Source organism: Larus michahellis, chromosome 4 (assembly GCF_964199755.1).
Source record: "Larus michahellis chromosome 4, bLarMic1.1, whole genome shotgun sequence".
NCBI classification, from domain to species: Eukaryota; Metazoa; Chordata; class Aves; order Charadriiformes; family Laridae; genus Larus; species Larus michahellis.
Window position 1 is genome coordinate 61,134,578 of NC_133899.1, and position 23,996 is coordinate 61,158,573.

The following is a 23,996-nucleotide window of genomic DNA, read 5'->3' on the forward strand; positions in this document are numbered from 1 at the left end:
GTTTTGTTGAAGCCCAATAGGCACGGGGGGAGGTGGGCGGGTGGAGATTCCCTTTCAATTTTGCATTGGGGAAAATTTCAAGATGATGCCTGTAAAACCCCGTGAATAATGCTACGAAAAGAAATCTGGCATCAACCTGGTTTGTATGTGTGAGGCAGAAGCTTCTGGCAAGTCCTCGCTCAGCAATGGTGCAAGCAAAGGTTGTTACCAAAGAGAACTGGCACAGAGCAAAACTCACCACACACATTCAACTAAAATCATAATTTTTCTTTTCTGGTATCAAGTACTTAGATGTATCATTTCGCAATGACTTGAGCACAGAGATGGGCTTGTGAGATCAATTATCGCCACGCAGTTCTTCTAAACCTTGAAAAAGGTATGGCACATTGGTCAGAACACGTACAGAGATTCAATAACATGAAGTATTAGTGAAGTATTCAGGAGCCAGTTTTATATGTTGCAAACATTTTAATGATTACTTTTGAGCTTACACATTGGTGGTTTTTTTAAACTTCAAACTGCAACAAGTTAAATAAATGTTTATAATATACAAAGAAAATACAACCAAAAGTAAAACTTGCTTTAAGTGTGCCTTGCACTAGGAACCAGTGTTTTTTTAATAGCTTTATTGTTGAGCTGCACAAACACACTTAAGGATTTGATCTTTATAGCAGGGCATTTGAGAAATCAAAATATATTCCCACTTGAAAGAAGAAAAAAAAAAAAAGTTGTGCATGGTTATATGCAAAAACCCACTAAAATACTCCAATAGTGCAGGCATCATTAAAAAAGAAAAAGCTGGAGATGCCCGTTAACTCTAAGGTTTAAGGAAGCAAGTTTCCGACCAGTTAGCTTAAAGCCAGCAAAACAGGGATCAGTGATGGCAACTGTAGTGTACAAGGTATTAAATGACAAACTTTACACAAATACACTGTTAGAAATTTGTATCAGTGAACACTGAAAATCTGATGATCTGTTCTTTGGAACAGTCAAACAGAACCACCTTAATTTCCAGTTGTGCAAGCCCTTGAAGCATCACACAGTGTTCTGTGCCAATTTCTTGCTGGCTGTGTAGTTACAAGGATTTATTTTGTCATTAGCAGCTAACAAACTTATTCCACATGTTCCTAAAGCCTCACAGGTGAAAAAAAAGGCAAGTCTCATCAGAGCACAGCGTGGAGATCATATTTTTTGCACACAAACACAAGAGGCTTCGCTAGTATCAAAAAAACACTTTCTCGTGTCCCGCATTGCAGTCAGCGGCTCAGTTGAGATGGAAGCCTTTCTCCATTGTAGCAGCCAGCAGACGCTCTCTCATGATCTCCTCGGAAGAATACTCGGGCAACTTCAGGTAATGCACACAGGTATTCACAGATGGGTAACTTGCATCTGTAGCATCAACCTGAGGAAAAGAACGAAGGTTTTTTTTAACGCCAGTCGCTCACAGCGTTCGATACACAAGTTAGAAGCTGTGAGGTCCTCTAATTCATGGCATTTCGTGCATACATAACACCACTTGTCAAGAAACAGTAGCATCAGGAAAGCTACAGACCAACTTACATTTACCTTGTATGTACATTAATTCTTTTATATTCAAATATGAAGTGAGAGAACAGACCTGAAAGAGAGGTCAGTACTGAAAGCTTAGCGTAGTGTCATAAATTAACCTCCCCCCTCCAAAAAAAAAAAATACAGACCCACCAGTGTTACTTCTTAATGTAGCAACTATTACATTCAAAAGCCAAAAAGGCTGGTTTGAAGGGCCACCTGAAGAAGCCGTACCTTGCGCACAACGGTGAGCCGGGGATGTAGGTTTGCCAGTCCTCCTGGTGGGAGTGTTGAACAACCAGTGGTGAACTGGAGAAAAGCCTTCCTTTCATCTGAAGACATACCACACAAGACTCTCACAAATCGAAGGAATCCAGGGCTTAAAAATAAATGAAAATAATTAGTTGCGACATTACAAGAGAGTGTTTGGGTGTTTTTTTACATTTCTCTGGAGTTAGTCACATCTAAGCGGTCATTGTAAGGTTCTAGTGCCTGTTCAATATTAAGAATAAAACATCATAAAACCCATAAAAATATTTCTTTAATCTCCTTGCTGAGTATTACACAGAAAAATGTAGGTAAAGAAGAACTTCTCTCTATACTTATCTCGGAGTATTATTTGTGAACCTTGCGTATGAATGGGTAGAGAAGTAGGCAGAGCTCAGACCTGTCCTATAAGAATGATCCAGCTGACTATAATCTTCAAACTTTTTCTGTAAACGCTTCTGCAGTATAAAGCCAATTCAATTTATATATGATTTGATTTCTATCCTGTTAGAAGACCCTCATGTAAGAAAAACTGGAGAAACAGATTACAATAGATCTTCAAGGAATCCTCCACGTAACCCCTCTGTCATCCATCCAGCCGAGCCCAGGGAGCGAGGGGGAGGAGAGGGTGTGAGGAAAGCTGAAACGCGTCCTCGGGCATGGGGAGAAGACTCGCTCCACCCAGCATCTTAAAGACTGACTGGGATCCTTCAACACGCTTGTACTAACACAGTTCCAGAAGTAATCTGTATGTTATTGCTACCACACATGACAAACAACAAAACCTAACGAACCCTGAAACATGGAGACCACCTCCCAATAGCCAATCACCAGCATGTTTGTTCCCTGCTAAGTACATTTCCTTTCGTAATTAGACTCGAAGAGAAAGAAATAAGGGACAAATAATAACCGTACCCAACCAAACAAATTATAAACACCACCACAGATGAAAGTATAAACTCTAAAATGCGATTTTTAATAACCTGTATTACTAGTTAGTTGCCATTAATTTCCACTAGTTGTTCACATTTCAGGATTTTAATTTTTTTTATCCTCTCTCATCACAAAAACACCAAGCACCTTTTAACTTATCTGTTGTAACGTATATGGTTATTTCATGTACTGTTAGACAATCATTTGCTCTTCTGTGACCACCAATCCCATCCAATTTGGCATCTTCATCTAATAAATATTGTGGACTTTTTATCACTTAATTTTTAGCTACTGTTTTGAAACCACTCAGAATGTAAGTACCTATCTCGTGTATATCCCAGTTTAGGTTCCGTATAATTGATGATATCCTCAGCTGCCCAAGACGGCGATTGATTTCCACAAAGAATCATCTGAACTTCTTCATGGCTGAAGGAACTCAGCTTCTCCATTGGGAAGACTCTGTTGAAGCCATCTTTAATTTACACAAGATAGAGTTATAATCAAAACAATGTTTATAAAATAACGTCAGCTTTTCAATTATATTTTAATCAACCCAGAATCAACCACCAGTTTCTTAATTAAGTTAAACGAAACCTCTTCAAGACTAAAAATGGCACAACTAATGCAAAGGTGTTGTGAAATGAGTATCTACTGCAAGATTCATTTAGAAGTTTGTTTTTGAAAGCCGGTCTATGCCACCACTTTAAACCAGCACACCCTGAACATCGATTAGTCCTCCCGACTGCATATACATTCTGCCATATTTAAAATTACCTCTGAATGCCTCCATCTGTTTCTGTATACCAGTATGCATGCAGAAGTCAAACATGAGATCTACATATTCCTCTGCATTATCCATGGTTACAGTCTGCAAAGACAACAGATAAATACTGTAAGAATTCACTTTGCATTAGAGTAACCTCCAAGACAGTAAAAATTTAACTGCTGTTAGAATTGTAAAGGTAGGATGTTTCCTTACCTCATCTTCACCGCCTGGCTTGAGATCGACAGCTGTAAACCCATATACTTTGGACGATGGGCAACACTGAAAATTTAGACTTCAAAACACAAAGATAGTTACCAATCGGAAACAAATCTGCTACTGCTTTTGCAAATACACCACATTTATAAGCTGCACCCCCCCCACCCGACAGCATCTCACTACATTTGAAACCGTTATTTGTGGATCATTTTGTATACACACGAAGAGTGGTACCACATTAGAGAACTACAATTAGTAACGGACTGCACAGATAATACGTGATTCAAATCTCTGGTGCATGTACTCACCTGCTATTTATTTGGATTTGATAACCCTTGAAAGTTTCACAGAGTTTGCTATCTTTAAATTATCAGCTTCAAAACTACGCAAACTGTTTAATTCAGTTCACAAACTCAAAAAATCCTCTACATTAATTCCAGCACGAACAGCTACAGAGCCGCTTAACGTTTAGGCCCTTCAACGGTGCTACTTGCTCTCTCTCTCTGCAACAAGCCGTGCTGCAGCCCGCAGGGCCATAAGCAGTTACTGAACTCGGACTATGCAATCCTTCGGGCACATCCTGATTTTAACAAATAGCCCGTAATATTAACGGTAGAAAAACTTGTTATTTCAGAATAAATAATTCAAAACTACAAAAGGTGACGTCCTGACACAAGTTTTACAATGGTATGAGCACTTTCACGGCTTTAACATTTGCTAACTTTTAGCAAGTGTTCTGAGTGAAGGTGGATTCAAACACTGCACGTCTGTTAACACAGTCTGAAACTTCAATCTGTCTCTCCAAAAAACTTGATAGATTTCAATAGTTATCATAGCAAAGAAGTTACTGATTCACACTTTTCTTAAGGTTTTTACAAGTATTTGGGTGTTTCTAGAGTCATACGGCATTGCAGCGCAGCCACATTTAAGTTTAAACCCTAGGAAACTGAGCAAGCGAGAAGAGAAAAACCTCAAACTAAGGAACAAGAATGTAGCCACAGATGGCAAACTGGATCTTGCTGCATCTCTGACGACTCCCCCTCACAACGGTACTATTTAAAATGAAGAAATCTTAGTTTTTAATTAAATGTGTTAACATTTGTCTCTAACACAACACTGTGTGCATATTTATAAATAAATATGAAAACTCTTACCCCAAATCCTCTATACTAAGCGGAGGCCCCGAACCTGATGGATTCTTCAGCATTAATTCCTGTAGTTTTGTGTTCTTTTCATCTTCTGACAGACTTTTGTTGCTTAGAATTTGACGCCTTTTAATTGCAAGGTCCTTAATTTCTTTTAGAAACCTAGCTCTATGGGGATTTACTAATTCAAAGTCTTCCCATGTTAAAATCCCATTAAACCAGGCAGGAGGTTTAGGTTTTGGTGGATCAAGAATGAATTCCGACTTGGAGTCTTCTTCCAGACTTCCTACTGACAAGGAATCGTGCCCTTCTTCCGTAGAAGCCTCCGACTGACTTTCAGTACAGTGCAAGTCTCTGTCACCCCGTGATTCATATATCAACTTACTCATGTTACTCTTAATATCCCCCATACACATGAGTTTAAAAAAAGGCTTTGAAATGGGTAAATCCACCAGTCTATTGTCCTGAATGCATTTAGCCAAGAAAATTCCAAGGAAATGAAAGAGTTTGGTTATTCTTTCAAGCTCATCACTATCTTGCGGGAATGGTGCTGTGAAGAGTCCACACGATCTCTGCACATAGTAGCCCGGGGGTTTCAATCCACCACCAATATCAACCTGATTTAAGAGACACACAAAAAAAGCTGACGTTGCTAAGGGTAAATTTTATTACATATCTGTGCTGTTAAACTTCTTACACTCTACTTCTCCTTAAAAAGAGAACAGGTAAGGAGGCAAGCTGTGGAGCAGAGTGGTCATTCTTGACCATGACGAGTGGCTGCTCACTGATCACGTGTTCTTCCCTTCCTGGGTATCTAGCTCGTTTTTCTTTTACTCAAGTACTCGGTTTAAAATGCAAAGTGAAATATACCTGACGAGACTCATCATCTGGAAAATCGTCATCACAAAGCCAAGCTCCCAAATCTGTCCTCTGAAATTCTGCTGCCACCAAAGCATAAAATTCCAAGGTAGGACCCAGGCCTGTTCCTTCCTCCCCTAAAAATTCAACCTAGAAAAACATAAAGAATATTAATAATACAAGAAAATCCTAGTGAAGTGTTCAGTGTTGATTATGGAACAGGATATTCAATATCCCGGCCAGTACGTTAGAAATAGCTATCTAACCTCGCTCTGGCTAGGCAGATATGCTTTACCTCTAGAACAGATTTTCTGTCTGCATGAATCTGCATGACATTTTCTGCCCATTCCATCAAGGATTCACCTCGCGGAACTTTCACTCTTTCATGTTTGAGGCGTCCAACTCTGAATTCTCCTGGATCATCCCGTCGCACCGTGCTTGTGGTCCTTGTCCGTTCAACGGTGGCTTCACGTCTGTTCTGTAGCCATACAATTGCTCTGAAAAAAACCCAAAACCCAGTTGTTTAAAACTTCAACATCTATCAGCAATAAAATTTGAAAGTAGTCACTAAGAAAAAGTCACCTGGTTAAGTATGGATTTACCTTCTAATTTTTTTTATTTTTTTTTATTATATACCAAAGTATTTCTCAGAAATATCTGAAATGCCCAAATATGGACTGCGTCATATTTTATGAGTTTAGCAAACTAAATAATTTTTGATTACTATGAAGGGCCAACCCTAACTTCTTCTGAGGTAGTAGACAGCACCAATGAAAACATACAATTCATTAGTATAGTTTTCAAATTACAGTGGGATGAATAGAGGGCAGCATTTACCGTAGTACTTTTTAATCACAGATGCTCAAAACTTTTTATAGACACTTATTACAACTTGTATTATATACTGCAGGGCAGTTGTATATCACCCCATTGATACTGACCAAGTTTTACAGCAAGATTTACTTAGACACTTATTAGAGACACAAAGAACCAAAGCCGAAGTGCCATCATCCACGTATAGACCTGTATCGGTGAAGGAAGAACAGATGCCTTTAACAGCAGTACCTACATGAAGTCAAAGGTCAAAATTCTTGTATGTATTGTCACGTAAGCAGCAATAACCTATCGACAAAGCTACCATCTGCTGGTTGTTTCACAAGTATGGTCAAGTGTCACGACAGACTCGGAGAGAGAGCGTACATGCCCAGGTGCGTGTTCACATGGAGTTCATGTAGAGTATATGAGTTTTAAGAACTATTTCCAGTACTTTAAGAGCTTAAGAAAGCTCTGTGCTTGCCAAGTAAATACCATGCAATGGTTCCTGAAGGTTCCCTTCAGAACATAGTTTTTCTAAAACATTACTTTTTTTCAAAAAGAAAAACCAAACACACACGGTCCAGTTTTCTGGCCTATTCTTACAGAAGTTCTATTTTTCCATACTAAGATTTCAATTGATGTCTTGCAAGACAATACCTTTTCTTCACTTCCTTTTTCTTTCTTTTTAAATGCGTCATTTTACGCTCTTCATGAGGCATTTCTACTGCATAGTAGAGACAACCGTAATTTTTGCAACCCTCTACACTTTTCTTCCTCTTTGGAAAACAAAGAAACAAAGCTAGCCAAGAAACTCCACAAAAACTAATTAATACTTCTCATTACATAAAAGGTGGCAAAAGTGTTTACACTGCCTACATCCTCTCAAGGTAAGTTACTCCTGCAGTCAAAATATTACAGATTCCTAGGTAACAAAACACTTTAGAGGGTATGCTTAAATGTTTTGTCTGGCTTTGTTACCGTTTCATTATGCAGCTAACACTGACTTTCAAAATCGCATCTTTTTGCTAGATTTTGTCTATTTTATTAAGACTTTAGTGAATTAAAACCAAATGAGCCAAAACAAACAATGACCTATCCATTGTAGAACTATAAAAATAAGAGATATGTGCTTTGGTGTATGCTTTCAAAAACATTTAATTCACATTTATTTTCAGAATGTTTTTTATTTTGCTTCTTACTCCTTTATGCAACGAACTGCAACCCAGCTGAATTACTGCCTGACATGATAACCTAGCTAGAGGTAGATGAGCAAGTCTTCAGCTACAGTTGAAAAATGAAATTTCTTCAAAGGAATTTCCTGAATACTATCAAACAGAAGGTAGGCTACTCAGCATAAACCTCTAACGCAAGGAACAAGAAATGTTTCAAGTGTCCAAAAGTCTATCTGAAGTTTTCCATCTTCTCTCCTTTTTTTTCTACTGTCTAAAATGCTTTACATTTGGCAAGTAAAATCTGTCTTGTTAGGACAAGGTCCTTCTGTGAAATAGCAATTAAAAAAACCTATTACATTAAAAAAAAAAGGAAGCAGTCTTGATTTTATTTATTTTTTTTTACCTTGATGCTCCAAATGCTGTGCATGTGAAGTACAACTGCCTTGTTTCAAATGGAATTAAGAAAGGACACTTGCTTGTTAGCTGCTCACACCAGTCTGGCAAAGCTCCACTGGCTAGTGCCAAGGGTTCCTGGAGTTTCATGCAAGGAGAAAAAAGAAAAAAAGGAAAAAAAAAAAGTGTTTTCTAATATTATTCTCAGGTTGTCCCAAGAAGTTTGTAGCTAAGTACACAGACACCCAATACACTCAAGTACAGAGATTTCACCTCTGCTTGAGAAGTTTCTTCCTTCTCAGCAACTGCCTTTTTTTTTTTCCTTTATTTTTTAAGTGCTGTGAATGAAAGGATCACAGAGTTTCTAGGACTGCAAAGCGGACACAAGGTGCTGTGGCACAAACACACAAAAAGCCGTAGCAAATCCCTGGGATAATGTACTACTCAAAGCACTGTGGGGAGGTCCGAGTATACAATTACCTCTGAGTTTTGCCCCAAAGCGATTAGATACTACCTCCTCAATATCAGAAGACAGGAAAGAAACTTGATGGTAGTAAAGATGATCCCCACTGAAATATTACTACAGTCCCTTCTAAAATACAAGTATAATAGAAAAAGACTGCAGAAATTATTACTGCAACGATACTGGGGGTGCTTGAACAGCCTTTAAAAAACACTAAAAACGGAACTTTTTTTTTTTTAAACTTAATAATTAGAGCAACTTAACGGTAATAAAAAAAAAAAGCAGACAACTCAAAAATCACACAGGAGCCAAGCAAGTCAAGAATCTTCATCTTCTTTAAATCTTTGGTGAAGAAAATGTAGTTCTACTTAAGAACTACATCTTAAAGTTTTCCTTGTAACACACCTAACTAACCTGATACCAGGAATATGTTTTCTACATGCTATTTTTGAAAGCTTGATGTGGAATTTATAAACAGCGAAACATTTGTGAACCCTAACACAATTAATTACCTTTGTTACAATATTATCAGGCAGACATATATACATTCACTACATGGTAACGCTGATGTCTGGTGCAGAAAAAAAAAAATTATTCTTCAAAACCAAAAGATACAATTCTATTACAACTTTTTTCTTGGTATGTTTTTATTCAGAGTAGCCTGTTCTTACCAGAATTTACTCATCCACAGTACAAGGAAGTAAATACTGCATGAAACAATTCAAAAGTCAAAATGGCAAAAAACCTAGTAATTTCAAACAGTCAAAGTAAGGAAGAGCATAATAGAGTCTTAAAAACAATATTACATATATACATTGTGCATAATATATTAATATAATACCTCAATCTGTTGCAGAATTTTTGTAGTAATTTTTTTGCTTGTGAATTCATCTGGTGGAAAGTTGAACTGAGGATGCTCATCTCCTTCTGAAAATATCAAGAGAGAATTTTTTCCTTTATTTTGTTTTCATTAAAACATTTGAGAAGCTCTGCTGGATAACTAACTTACCTTCTTGAGAAGTTCGTGCTGTGTAAGGGTCACTGGCAACTATATACAAAATGCGAAGTAACTGCAGAACGTCTTCTACTCCACAGGAGTTCTGCCCACTACCAGCTTTGGCCTGAGGTTGTTCCTTTGCCAAACTAAGGATATCAGAATTTTGAAGAGTAGAAATGGCCCCTTGACTTAATCCAGATTTTGATCCGTGTTCACAAAAATCCTGTAAAAAAAGAATTGTTAAGAATGAAAACTGTGTGTGTTACTATCTTTAGGGCTGCGCGCTCCAAGTTAATGATGTGAAAAATCAGAATGATTTCTGTGTTTAACCTGAACACTTAGTTAAACTGTGGATGGTTCAAATCATGATTCAAATGCATTTTAACACGACTATATTTAACAGAAGACATTAAAAAAAAGCAGCAGCAAAACCTAAACTTGATATTGGCATGTGAACATTCCACTTTCCTATCCATGTCATATCCCTCCTCCAGAGGAACCTTTAAAGCTGCAAAACAAAGCACACAGCCATTCATAATAAAAACAGTTTGGATGCAGATATATACCTTGTATGCAGCTATGAGCTGGGAACAATTTCTGTTTTTCCTAATACTTTTATTAGTGCCGGTTAATTTCCAGTGGCGCAGGAAAGCTGAGTCTGCATTCTTCTGCAGGTAGGTTATCAAGTCATTCTTTGGTAATTCGTCAGTGCCAAGGTACTGCTCCACATGCTCTACTGACCAGCAACCCTACAACAGGAACCACCAAATGTTGGTTTTTCCTGATTGTAAAGTCTTCAAGATTTCACATGCATTACATATTGCCTTTTTTAAAGGAGCATGCATTTACAAATATACTCACTCATATTCTTTAAGTAACTGAAAACTGTTAGTTTTTTTAATGTAGCATTTCAAAAACTGCAATAAGATTTGTTTTGCTTTTGTTTAAACAGACATAAAAACATAAACAAAGGCATAGAAGTAAGTCTTACCATTTTTCCACTTTCTTTCTCTTTATCAGAATCCTTCATTTCTCTGTACATGATTCTAGATATCAAAACAATGAGTTAATATTTCATACTCAGAGCACATCCTCTAAATTCTGAAGTTATACATTGACTTGTTAGACATCAATGACATTTAGATAACACGATGTAAACCAGCTGCTCTTTGCTGCAGAGAACATCGGGGATACCCTGATGCAGCAAAGTTCTTAAACTCACATTTAAGTTTCATGATGTCGATATTTATCTTGCAAAGTATTTAATTTACGTTTCCTTAGGTGAGGTTTGACAAAGAAGCCTCATTGTGCAAGTTTCCCAAACCAACTTTAGGTTTGTCACTACACATGCACCAGCTCTTTGAAATTTTGAAGTTCTAGGGTAGTTTGCTGTGTGTTAACTTAGGAGATACGCACATTTACAACTATTTCTCATGCTTTCTAACTAGAAAACAGTTACAGCACACAATTTTTGGCACAAGGCAACTCAGAAAATAGGTGCAGCACACCTGAGCGCTGCTGAAATCTAAAATACGAAGTTAAAAACCCCTGCAACCACCTTACTGCAGTTCTTGCTTTCATATAGGCTATTTTTCTAGTATGACAGAAGTGACGTGGGTATAGTAAATGGAAATCATGTAGCCTTATAATTTCTGCCTATTACTATGAAGCAAGTAAGGTCAAATTAGGGTAGAGAGAATAGTTGAAGTTGGAAGGGACCTCTGGAGTCCTAGTCCAATGCCCCTGCTCATACGTTATGTTTAAATGGAATCTCTCGTATTTCAGTTTCAGGCATTTTCTGCTTGTCCTTTCACAAAGAAGAGTCTACGCTCTATCTTCCTTATCTTCTCCCATCAGGTATTCATACACACTGGTAAGATCCCAGGAGCTGTTTTTTCTCCAGGCTATACGGTCCCAGATCTCTCCAACTCTGTTTGTACGACAGATGCTTTAAGCCCGTTAATCATCCTAGTGGCCCTTTGCTAGACTCACTCCCATGTCCATGTCTCTCTCGTACCGAGGAGCCCTGAACTGGACACAGCACTCCAGATGTGTCTCATCAGCGCCGAGCAGAGGGGAAAGATCACTTCCCTCAACCTTCCTAATGCAGACCAGGATGCTGCTGACCTTCTTTGCTGCCGGGGTGCGTAGCTGGCTCGTGTTCAACTTTATGTCCACCGAGACTCTCAGGGCCTTTTCCACCAAGCTGCTTTCCAGCCAGTTGGCCTCCAGCCTGTACCAGCACATGTGGCTATTTCTCCCCAGCTGCTAGACTTTGCATTTCCCTTTGTGGAACTTCATGAAGTTCCTGTCTGCCCATTTCTCCAGCCTGATGAGGTCTCTCAGAATGGCAGCACAACCGTCTGGTGCAACAATGATTCCTCCCAGTTTTTGTTATCTGCAAGCTTGCTGAGGGTCTGCTCTGTCCCATCATACAGCCCATTAATGTACATGTTAAACAGTACTGGACCCTGTATCGACCCTTTTGGGGTACACCACTAATGACCAGTCCAGCTGGACTTCATATCAATGATCACAACCATCTGAGCCTGGCAGTTCAGGCAGTTTTCAGACACTATCTAGTCAATACATTACTAGTTTGTCAAGGAGGGAGGAAGTGTTGAAAGCCTTGTTAAAGAAAATAACGTGCTGTTTTCTCCTCATCCACTGAGCTAGTCATCTTATCATAGAAAGCTATTAGATTGGTTAAGAATGATTTCCTCTTCATAAATCCATGCCACCTACTCCCAATCACCTTCTTGTCCTTCATTGTTTGAAAATGGTTTCCAGGACTACTGCTGTCACCTTTCCAGGGATGAAGGAGAGGGTGACTAGTCTGTAGTTCCCTAGATCAAATGTCTTCCAATCACCATGATCTTTCAAAGATAAGCAAGAGTGGCCAGCTCTTGGGGGTGCATCCCATTGGATCCCACGGACTTGTATGTCCTGTTTCTTTAAGTGTTCCCTAACCTTTTGCCCTTCACACCCCTCACCATATTCAACTCCAGATGGGCTTTGGCTTTCCTGACCCCATAACTCTGGGTCACTTGACCCTTCTTCCACCTCTTGCATGCTTCCTTTTTATGTTTTGCATTCTGTTGGGAGTTTCTTGTTCATCTACAGAGGTCTCCTACTGCCTCTGCCTGACTTCCACACACTGGGATGGATTGCTCCTGAGCGTGGAGGAAGCAATCCTTGAAAAATCAATCATCTCTCCTGGACCTCTCTCCTCTCTAGGATTAAATCCCCATGGGATTCTTTCAAGCAAATTCCTAAGCAGACCAAATTCTGCTCTCTTGGTCAATTGCTTGACTTTTGAAATATTATTAACAAGTCACAGTTGAGCATTAGAGATTATGATTTTTTTGGTTTTGTAGTCACAGCACTAGCTTTAAAACCAGTAAGGACATTCCGACATAAATGCAAGAAAAACTAATTCTAGCATTGCTTCCTACAGAGGAGGAAGAAAACATTGATTCACACCCACTTCCTAATTGGTCACAGTGTTCTCTACACAGAATAACAAACTTCAGAGCTTACGTGTATGTTGGCTCCCAAATACGTCTAAGTTTGTCAGATTTCACATTGCCATTACAGGAAAGCTGTAACAATTTCTGTACATAGTAAAAGATGGTAGATCGAAAGTTTGTTAGGGGCAGTTCTACTTCTCGAGTTGTTCCAAGTCCTGAAACTTTCAAGGTGAGTGCTAAACGTGGTGAAGGCATGCACTCAACCTCTTCCAAGAGTTCTGAATGCGGGGTACCTGCATGTGAAAAATCATTTGAGAAGAAGTTAATATAAAATATATATAATGCATGACAAGTTGGCTTAAACATAATAAAGTGGCTCAATAAGGAAGCATGAAGTCTTCCTGCATACATGCTAAAGAGACGATACCGAGTTGTAACTATGAACTTCATCTAAGGGCTGTAACTGCACCACTTCTTTATGTAAGTAAAGCTAACAGGTATTTTTGAAATCCCTATTGATGATTACGTCTTGATAACATCTCCTTTAATACTATCACAGCACATTCATTCTTCTTTTCATACACAGTATCTTCCTGTTATATTAACTCATTTCAGTTCATCAAAATCAACAAACAGCTCATTTCCACGTAAGCAAAACCTACATAGTCCTTTCTGTAATGAACATTGACTACACTCGCGCTGCTAAACAAGAATGAACTAAGGAGCAAGATCAGGTGCAGTCATACGGACTGCTCAATAACTGTACTAACTTTCCCTTTGCCTCTGCTTTGGACAGTTTCAACACGCCCTGTCCAATCAAAGCTAGTCTGGGCAGCTCAACACACAGATTATTCCTTGCAGGTGGAACCAGGTTTATCAGTAATCTGATAATTATAATAAATTTAATAATAAAAAATAAATAATAATAAAAATAATAAAAAATAAAAAATAATGCTTATTTCACACAGCACTTAATTTACTTTTCCCTCAATAATGCTTTTACCTGCAGAGGTAGATGAAACTCTCATTCAAACAGAGAAACCCACACAGTCACAAAAGCATGTCGTACTGGTTAATAGTGATAGGATCCCCAGAGCCCAATGGGCCTTTAACAGCGAGTCTCCATCCTAAAGCCACGTCAAGTATCACAAATGTCTTGTCAGCGTACCTGGTGGAGGGATTTCTAGGTCAGTTGTCTGTTGAACATTAGTACGACCAGGTCTTGGGTCAAAAGCAGGAACCAGAGCAGAAAACTGCCGTTTCAGTACATAATCATCATCCCATGTTCTTCTACGGCCTCCTTTGGTTTCATACTCCTCTTCTTCCTAAATAAAAATGTAGTTGTTTTTTAGGTTCTGCTACAAAGAATCATTTGATCAAAAATTTAAAAGTTAGTTAGGGAACACAGCAGTCATGTAAACTAAAATTGACACAAAAGATATCAAAGCTGGCACATAACAGTATTAGTTCCATTTAACTGGTCAAGCAGGAATCAAAGAATTATCAAAACCACAGATATACAGAAATCAACATAAACGGGCTAACCTTACAATAGGTGTATTTACAATTTCTGTAAAGAACGAAAATTTCCATGAAGCACCAGAACATAGGGAAATACAGACTATTGTAGACCAGCAAACCTGATGTAGATATTTTGTCTTTTCCACAAACTTTAGAATATCGAAGGTTCAAATAAAATCAATGATGTCAAAATACACACATTAACTTTTCTGAAACCAAGAAGTGTTTTTTTTGAAAGTGTGTACATATATTGATATATAATGTTTATGTGTTTTATCCAGAAATTACAACAAACACCAAAACACTGTAACTATTATGGTGTGAAGAAATCTAATTTTCAATAAGCCTTAATAAGTATTAATTGCTTATGACTTTTCTACAAGTTTTTAATCTGTTCAACTCCTCATTGAGAAGAATTACATAGTACATCAGAGGGAACAGTACTGGAACTCACAAAAGGAAAATTTTCTTTTCCAGATCTGATTCTTGCTGTGTAACCTTAAACAAAGACTATTTAGGTATTTCTGCTTCTTCCCATGAACAACAATAGTAACTCCATCTAATAATTTCTGAAAAGTGATCAACAATCTACAAACTAAGGTTATTGTTTGCACTGTAGACCCATTAGTACTGGCTTTTACATTCCTAACTTCATATTTTTGTGCAGAAGGTGAAATAAAATATTTAGAAATGTACTTGAGTTTCTATTAAAAGCATAATCACAGTAGGTTAAAATGCTAATTATTCTGCTTCAAATGACTAAAAATTGTGCATATTAGTTACAAGTGGAAGTTTCTATAATTCCATAAAACAATATTTACGTTTATGTAATAAACATTAAATTAGCATCTTGTATTTTTCCTCTTAGACCTTGCAATATCCATTCTGATCACTTCAATGGTGGTAGAAGACCAAGAATGCATCATACCACTAAAGAAGAACCAAATGAAAAGCCAGAACTAACAATAATGTAGGCAAGACCTATGTGGACTAACCTGCTGGCTTCTGCCTTGCCTTTTTTTTTTTAAATTAAAAAAAAAAAAAAAAAAAGAGAGAGATTTCTTCTAGCATATTTAAATTATTAGTTTGCTTCACACAGTTAAACACATCCCACAACTGTATTATTACAGCATACAGTATTAAATTCAGCGGCCTACCCACAAAATTATACCATTTCATCAGCCAGTGAACTAGTGGATCCATCATTTCTACTGTCTGTCAACTTGTTCCCAGGCTGTTTGTAAGATGTTAATTCTGACCTATAAGGTCTCAAGGTGTGCTAATGTTCAAAACCACTCTTCTCTGGAATAAATGCTGAAGGTGGTACAATCAAATCCGTACAGAAAGGGAACTGCCCTGTTAGCTGTCCTATCTAGTGAGGTGTTGCAATTTTATCATGTTCATTTGAATGCATGAGAAACAGCTTTCTTAATACTTGAAATATATGCAAGAATGGGGAAAGGGACAATGAACTGTCTTCATTAAGTAGTATTCAGTTTGCAACCCCTGAAACATATAACATGATCTTAACCTTGGCATTTCATTTAGACTGTTAATAGATACGTATTCCAAACTAGTAGTCCGAAATCTAAATAAATTTGTTTTAATTAATGGACAGATTATAGCTAGGACCCCATATTGCCAAAAAAAAAAAAATCTGTGGATTTTTATTGCATCTGTTAGTTAATTAAGATATCACCTATGCTAATTATACTGTACCATAACTTCCTCATATTCTTGATCTTCTTGGTTATCATCTTCATTTTCGTCATCTTCTTCATCTGGTTCAGGTAGATCCTCATCATCATCTAACTCTGCCAGCAGAGTACTAGCTCGGCAGCTATCAAGAAAATCTATAATACACATATATATTTACATACAGAACAAAAAGAAAGAACAACTTTTAAAGCAAAGTTTCGAAAATCAAAGAACAGGAGCATTGAGAACAGTGAAAAAACAAATCTCACTTAAACAAGAAAAAGACAGAACTAAAACATTGCTTATGGCATAATAAGAATGAAAGCTGTGATAAAAGCACACACCTGACAAAAGTAGTACTTAATACTTGTATAATTAAGAGTGATCAGCAAGAGCGATCAGTTTCTCATTGGCTTGTATCAAATATTTTATAATTAAACTTATTTTAAATTACAAAAGATCATGAAAAAATGGTACGCAAATGTATACTGTCTGATTCTATGTTTACTTAATTTTAAAAACAGGTTAGCAATGTAATTTCCACTAAGAATGTATGGCTTAGACCTCAAATTAAAATGTAAAGGACATTCAAAATAAACATTTTAAAGTGAGATTTTTCAAGATTCATTTGCTAATTAGTTTCTGTAACAAGGAGCTGAAGACAGATATGAAGTTCAATTTCACCCACCTAGCACTAAAACTTAAAAATCAACCCCCCCAACACCAGAAAAGACATTCACAACAATCCAGGGTGGACTGGGATGAATCTTTGAACTTCTACATTTTTCTATACACATATAAACTATTTGTACCACCCAAACACCCTTCGAATTGTTGCCAACACCTCAACAGAAACTTTAAGGTAACTGTTTACCCAGTTGTTTGTGATATATTTTAAGACTTTTCACGCGTTCAAAATACCAAATGAGACTTAAAAATTAAAAGAATAAAGGGAGATGGCATATGCATATATCTTAATCGACTGCTTCCAAGCAGCTCAATTCCAATATCCATTGAAATTACCAGATATTTTTCAAGTAATTTCAACAGGCTTGAGGAGAGGCAACAAAATAGAACACAAACTTAATCCAATCAAATTTTAAACAAACCAAGTATCTCCTCTTTCGAGAACATCTCACAATCCAAAAACCTTTACGTATTTTCCCATATCTAGTCCAGGTTTTTCTTGACTTCATTACATCAACTTAATTCCTAGATATTATCAGCCTAGTTATCTAGGTAACTAAATCGTCTTTCACACTATTCATATCCTGCAAACAAATTGTGTCCTAATGTCTGTTTCTAGCGTATAGTGCCCACGTTACTCTGGATTTTGTTCCCTCAAATCATTTCACTCCATTCTGCAAGTTGTTTTCATTTCTGTGTTCTTTCCAATTGTTTGCAAATACTATTATGGTATTGAGTTACCTGTAACCTCATATACTATTTTAAGTATATAACGTGCCTAATAGTGGAGGTTTTTCAATCACTGAGTAATACAAGGTACCTCATACTGAGCATGCATCATGCCTATACAACAAATGAGAAGGAGCGTTCTGATTTTTCATTAGAGGGTCATATGTAAACTACATTAGATACTACACTCATTTGATTAAGGAAATGATTAAGTGTCTAAATAAACCATACTACTAATAATAATAATGAAAAGATTAAGTGCCTAAATAAATAAATAAACAAACAACAATAATAACAATAATAATAATGGGGGATAGAAACTGGTGAAAATAAAGACCTGATAACATAAGGAAATACTACTATTTTAACATTATTTTACTTACTGCCTTACAGAACTAGTAACATAGGAACAGCTCAACTTTCAAATACTTTTCAGTAAATAAACTACTACATGAGAAAAATCATAACAACAGGAGAAAAGGAAAAAAAATCATTAATGGGAAGTCTGCTTATGTTCATTTAAAAATGAAACTTACCATATAAAGAATATTCTGCCTCCTGACCTGTATCGCTCTCACTAGATGTTGATGTTAGGCTAGTAGTTAGGGTATTACTAAGCGACTGACCAACAGATAAAACTGTAGTTGCTGTAGCTACATTGCTGCTGCTAGTAACACTGGATGTAGACATGGTCACTGTTGATGTGGTACCAGTTGTAGTCAGATTAGGAAAACTTTGGGCACCCATAAGAGGAGAAGCTATAGATAAAGATATGGTAAGATAAAATAAATGATTTGATGACTTGAAGAGTACAATTTACATGCATGAGTCCTGTCTTGAAAAATATATTTGGGGTTGAAAAATTATCAGATGTGTTATTTTACAATAAAGAATAACAGACTAAAGGGGAAGGGTTTCTCATTTTAAAAGTGCACGCTACAATGCAGATGTCCGCTTCTGAGCATATTCCCTTGCATACATTTAAAACAATTTTATTAAATAAATCCCCAAACCCCACTGTAAATCTGAAATTACTTAATTTCATTTTCAACATATGAAAAGTATTTCTGAAATCTGTTATTCCAATACTGTGTCTGCCTTAAAGCCTAAAATGTAATTTAACCTCTAAACAGCAATATAATTAAAATTACACAGGGAAAATAGTTTAACTATATACACGAGAACTGAGAACAGAACATAAGACAAATGTGAAACGTGATTTTTGAGCATTTTTCTAAAGTTCTTAAAGCAGCTCTGACTTGTTATCTTTCACATAACTATTAGCACATATGTTCATGATGGACAACAAGCCTGAGCTGGCAGTACTGCAAAAGATGTGACTGAATTTTTTACTCATGTTGGATGACTTACATTAATAGTGTTCAGAGTAAGCACCCACTAAGAATTTACCTTACTGCACACGCAAATAAAACACAGTAAATGCATTTTAGTTAACAAGTGAGACAAGACTGAATTAACTGAAAACTCAACAGAAAGAATTTCAGGTAGCGTATATAACTGAGTATAAGTTACACCTATATGCAACTACATATTTACATCCCAGTCTTCAAAACATTTTCTCACACTCTTATCTTCAAACACAGGAGGTTAATCACGTGTTTGCATGTGCAAATTTGAGGAGTCACCTATACTTAGATTTAAACCTCATGTTTTCCAACCTACTGTTTCTAAAATTTATCAAATGCAAGTTTTGCAGTTTTGAAGTAAATATTTTCATTATTGCAGCTTATGTAAAATGAGGCACCTCTTTCTTAAAACATGGAAAAAAAAATTTATAAATTCTGAATTTCAGACTATTATTACTGAGGTTTGCAAAGGTTATTACTCTTGAAGAAGAATACAATACAACCCAGATTCTTCCCCTAAGTGCATTTGATAGCTTTTTGAGAAAAGTAACTGTTACTGTTTCTATTTTTGTTGTTTGTCAGATGTATTTTTTTTTCTTCTCTCTCCTAAGGAACATAAGTAACAGTTTGTAAATAAAAATATAAAAATGCAAACAAACAAAAAAAATCAGCAAAGGTGACCCAAGCAGGTATAATACTTATTATTTCTATGCATGGGGAAGGAGAAAGCGAAGTTTAAATTTAGGGTTGTTAATAAGCCCATGCTCATCTCTATGAAAACATGGAAGTTTTCCAGTCCAAATGGTTTTTCTTTTGTTGTTTAAGAACTTGAAAGTAAGCTGTTCAGTATTCATATCTCCCACACACTTCTAATAACAGTAAACCTCTAATAATAATAATAAACAGAAAAAGCCATTTAGTGTCAGCATTTCATTTGCTTTGAATTCTAGAACAAATTGAAACTGGCTACCCTAGACACCACTTAACTCCCGGCAAATACTGATGTTTTTAAATGCACCCACTACCGCAAGTCCAGGAGGCTTACATCACTAATCAAGATTTCCAGACTTGACTTTTGGGGGTTTTGGGGTTTTTTTGTTTGGTTGGTTGTTTTTTTTTTCTTTAAACCTGAACAGGCCAAAGAAAAATTTAATAAATAAATAAATAAAAAACCATTAGAGAAATCCAAGCTTTTTACAGTGCTCTAATACAACTTCGGTGAGATTGCTCGAATTTAGTCTCCAAACCCTTTTTGGGTCACAAGTTCCTATTTACACTTTCTATTTGTATAAAATGTATAAAACAGAATAATTCCTACATGAGAGATAATTTTAAAGGAGGAATATATTTTAATATTAAATCAAATTTTTAATTTGCCACATTCTTATTTCCAGTTTTAGCACTGTAGGATATCAGACATTCATGAAATCTGTTAAACATGCTTTTGAAGTATCTTACCATGTTTTTCAAAGTGCGCTCTCTCTCCTGCCAGCACAAAAGTACTTCAGAACCAGAGGCACTGACTATCTGCCTAAAAGGGGATCAATTCCTGGAAAATTTTCCCTTGAGTATCTTATTTACGTTTTTAATGCAGGCTGAAAACATTCTCCCCTCCCCTCACGTATTCACAACATGAATGTAAGAATAAGTTTTTTTAAAAAATCTCCCCAACAAGAAATAAAACACTGTTAAAAGAAATTTAGAAATGCTAAAAGCAAATGCCACCTTTTTAAATAAGGAAGCACAGAAGTCCTAGAAAAGCACAAAAGCTTAACAAGAAACTGAGTGCTTCTTTCTGGCTTGGGTAATTTTACTTTTTCTAACTTGCCTACCTCATTAAATGCAGCTCTTCACTGTCACTGAACAAAATACCTGACAAGGCTGGTTGAGTAACAACTCTAATGGGAGCATGCTGAAAATTCAGAAGACCGAACTCACTCACAACAAGCAGGTTTACAACTTACCTGCTTGTACCTTGATTGTAACATGTAATTTGAGAACATGCAAATGTTAAAGCACGTACAGAATGCCATTTGAATCATTGTTAACTACAAGCTTCCTTGCACTTAATGTGCCTGAACAGGTTGCTGAATCTAAGCCTTAATGACCACACCGTCTTTAGAAAACATACACACTTTTAGAGTACGTGAAGTTATTCAGCCTGGTAGAATGCAGGAATCTAATAAAATATCATTGTGCAGTTTACTTTTTTTTTCTTTCTACCATGTTCTTAGTTCCTAAGCTCAGAGACTTCACAATATGCACAAACTGCCTTTCCTGATGAAAATGGAAAAATAGCAGAAATAGGCAGCTACAAGGTGAGTATGCAAAATCTACACAGATGAGAAAGAAAGAGTATCCCACATTAGCTACTGTTGCTAGTCTTCCAGCCTCTTGATCTAAAACCCATGTAACAGGCATCAAATTCAAATTATTTTCTATTTGATGGGTACCACAGTGTAATCTGGCATCACAGGGCAATATAAGACTTTCCAGCTGATGTGAGTTCTACAGGTACACACAAGGTCGAGGCTGCTCTAAGTTCCTTTCTCTATTAGGCCAACCAGAATCCAAACTTCTTTAAGTCTAATGAAAGCCAAAGAAACAACAAAGGCTTCAACAAAAAATAAACATAGCTTACTTACTTGCAGTACTCATGACATTTCTTCCCAAAGTATTAGTATTGTTATCACTGCTACTTCGGCTTAAATTCATGTTGTTCGTGGCATTGGTACGTGCTATGTTTGCCACTCTTCGTACAAAAGACTCCAGGCTGGAAGTTTCTCGAGATGATAAGTTAGGAACGCTTGCACTGGAGCTCATTGGTGCCCCAGCAGCCAACAAAGAACTAACTGAGAGTCTGTTACTTGCTGAAGAGCTTAGAGGTCGTTGGGAAGCTGCTTCTTTATTAGTCAGTTCGGAGACTGAACTCACATCAGGAGAGCTTACACTAACAATTCCCATGGATATAGCACTGGACTCCCCAGGAGCACGTATTGAGTTATCAGGACCTAACTTCCTCTCTGCATTTTCGTTTCCCATGTCCGCTGTTAAGGTGCTGGTGCTTGCACTGGAAGATGACCCTACTTCAGCCTGAGGCACACTATCAGCGGAACACAGAACAACAATTGGTTCGTGGACGTCAGTGCCTGAAACTATATTTTGCTCCATTACACTTTCTGATCTCCGCTCCATTTTGGTCGAACCCAAGCTGATGTCGCTGCTACTGGCCACGCTACACACAGAACTGCTGCTTCCTTTTCTACTTGAGGAGCCTGCAGCAGCAGTCGTCTTGTCTGGACAGTTGTTTTTCACCAAGCTGCTCCATGACTGCGTTGTGCCTGAAACAGTGGATGAAACAGGTTTGGGTGATGCCGCTGAATCAGGGTCGTACCCTGGTGCAAGCTTGAGGTCAAACTTTCCTTCTGCGCCCATACGGTAAGAGTTAGAGCCACCAGCATCCCAGGTGACATCAATCCAGCCTGGAAAGGGACAGGAGTGTGTGAGATCCAGCAGAAAGCAGACAGGAGCGTGTCAGACAGTAGCTCCACAACGTGGGATCAGCTTCTCATAAGGGCTGCATGTCTGAATTACTAAAAATCACTAAATAACCCTTAATGCCAATTAAAAAAGAAGTGTTTAAATCTAAACGATTTGGTATTTTAAAATGTTGTTAACATTGAGGCAGCAAGCATGATAAGCCTTCAGGGTCCCAGAATCCAGCCAAAAGTGAAGTTTCGTTCACGAAAGAACCTCACCTATTAGGATCTCTTGAAATTTTATGACTAGATTGTCTAACATCAGAAAAGTATATTAAAATGTATCATTGTAACTTTATTAATATCTGTCAAGAAACTGTAATTCTTGCAAGGGCATTCTATAATGTTTTTGTTGGATGCTTATGTATGCTCATATGTATGAGCATATCTACCCGACAAAATACATTTTATGAAACTGATTAGTTTGTGATTTCTTATTCTTGTCCCATAACATGAAAGAATTAATTTACTGATACTCAGCTTTTTAGTTCAATAATTTACACAGACTCAAACATTTCTTATTCATACAAAAAGTCTTATGGCAGTCAGGTAAGGACTACTTCAAGTAAGGTTTCAGGGTTGCAAAAAGAATACATTTCATAGCATGAAACTTTATACTGGGACTAAAACAGAATTGGAAAGAGATGCTACTCTTTCAATTCCTTCACTAAATGATTGATTTAGAGTACCAGTATTTTTTTAACAGTTAAACGTAATAAATCTGCAATAATGAGGGTAACATGCAAAGTTTAGCTCACTAGGACAGAAATAGGGGCAAAATAGAATTTATTTTTGCTTGTCTAAGTGTGTACCACAATTTCAGAGTCACTTAAAAAAATTCCTTCTAGTATTTCTCACTGTATGTCAACTGTAACAAACTTAGTGTCACTATTTTAATTCACGCAGATTTTCCTTAAAAATAAACCCCCTAAAGCTCAGTCATCTTCTGTAACAAGATGTCAGGTCCAGATGTACACACAAATTTTTCTTTAATAGAACACGAAATGTCTAATTTGAAGTAAAATATTTTGTTTAGTACTGTCAGGTGCACTTTTACCTTATAACTATGCAAAAGTCATCAATTCTAGACAAAACCAGATCATCACGGGCAATTTTCTATTTAGAAATACCATTCTAGAGGAAGAGTATTTAAAAATGGATAAAGTTTTCAGATACGATAAGTAGACATCACATCCCCACATGAGGAGGTTTATATTACATTATTCTTGTATAATTTTATTCCATCTTCATGAGCTATATCTGTAGCTACATGTCACCAAACCTTTGAAGGGTAAAGTTGTGCAGCAAGTCTGAATTTTTGCCTTTCTGCAGCTTATTTGCCTTTCTTATCAGATAAAAAAAAAGCAAGAAGTTCCATACTGTAGTTAAACAGTATTGTTCTTCCTCTTTA

At 36.9% G+C, this 23,996-nt stretch overlaps 1 protein-coding gene across 26 annotated transcripts in view; it reads right to left on the reverse strand.

The window, feature by feature from the left end:
- Nucleotides 1-448: 448 nt before the first annotated feature.
- The window catches only part of HECTD1 (HECT domain E3 ubiquitin protein ligase 1), a 64,535-nt gene continuing 40,987 nt past the window's right edge, over nt 449-23,996 (reverse strand). For 7 of the 26 annotated variants that reach the window (XM_074585067.1, XM_074585066.1, XM_074585063.1 and 4 more), the window contains 18 exons: nt 21,692-22,528; nt 18,216-18,437; nt 16,285-16,418; nt 14,213-14,369; nt 13,115-13,337; nt 10,566-10,620; nt 10,141-10,323; nt 9,587-9,797; nt 9,419-9,504; nt 8,125-8,252; nt 6,029-6,230; nt 5,746-5,883; nt 4,885-5,492; nt 3,728-3,806; nt 3,523-3,616; nt 3,070-3,220; nt 1,783-1,927; nt 449-1,402 (listed from right to left, as the gene is read on the reverse strand). In XM_074585067.1, the coding sequence (XP_074441168.1) occupies nt 1,265-1,402; nt 1,783-1,927; nt 3,070-3,220; nt 3,523-3,616; nt 3,728-3,806; nt 4,885-5,492; nt 5,746-5,883; nt 6,029-6,230; nt 8,125-8,252; nt 9,419-9,504; nt 9,587-9,797; nt 10,141-10,323; nt 10,566-10,620; nt 13,115-13,337; nt 14,213-14,369; nt 16,285-16,418; nt 18,216-18,437; nt 21,692-22,528 (3,791 nt within the window). In that variant the 3' untranslated portion in view covers nt 449-1,264. The remainder of the gene's footprint in view (nt 1,403-1,782; nt 1,928-3,069; nt 3,221-3,522; nt 3,617-3,727; nt 3,807-4,884; nt 5,493-5,745; nt 5,884-6,028; nt 6,231-8,124; nt 8,253-9,418; nt 9,505-9,586; nt 9,798-10,140; nt 10,324-10,565; nt 10,621-13,114; nt 13,338-14,212; nt 14,370-16,284; nt 16,419-18,215; nt 18,438-21,691; nt 22,529-23,996) is intronic. The other 19 variants (XM_074585081.1, XM_074585080.1, XM_074585079.1 and 16 more) reach the window with 7 other exon arrangements.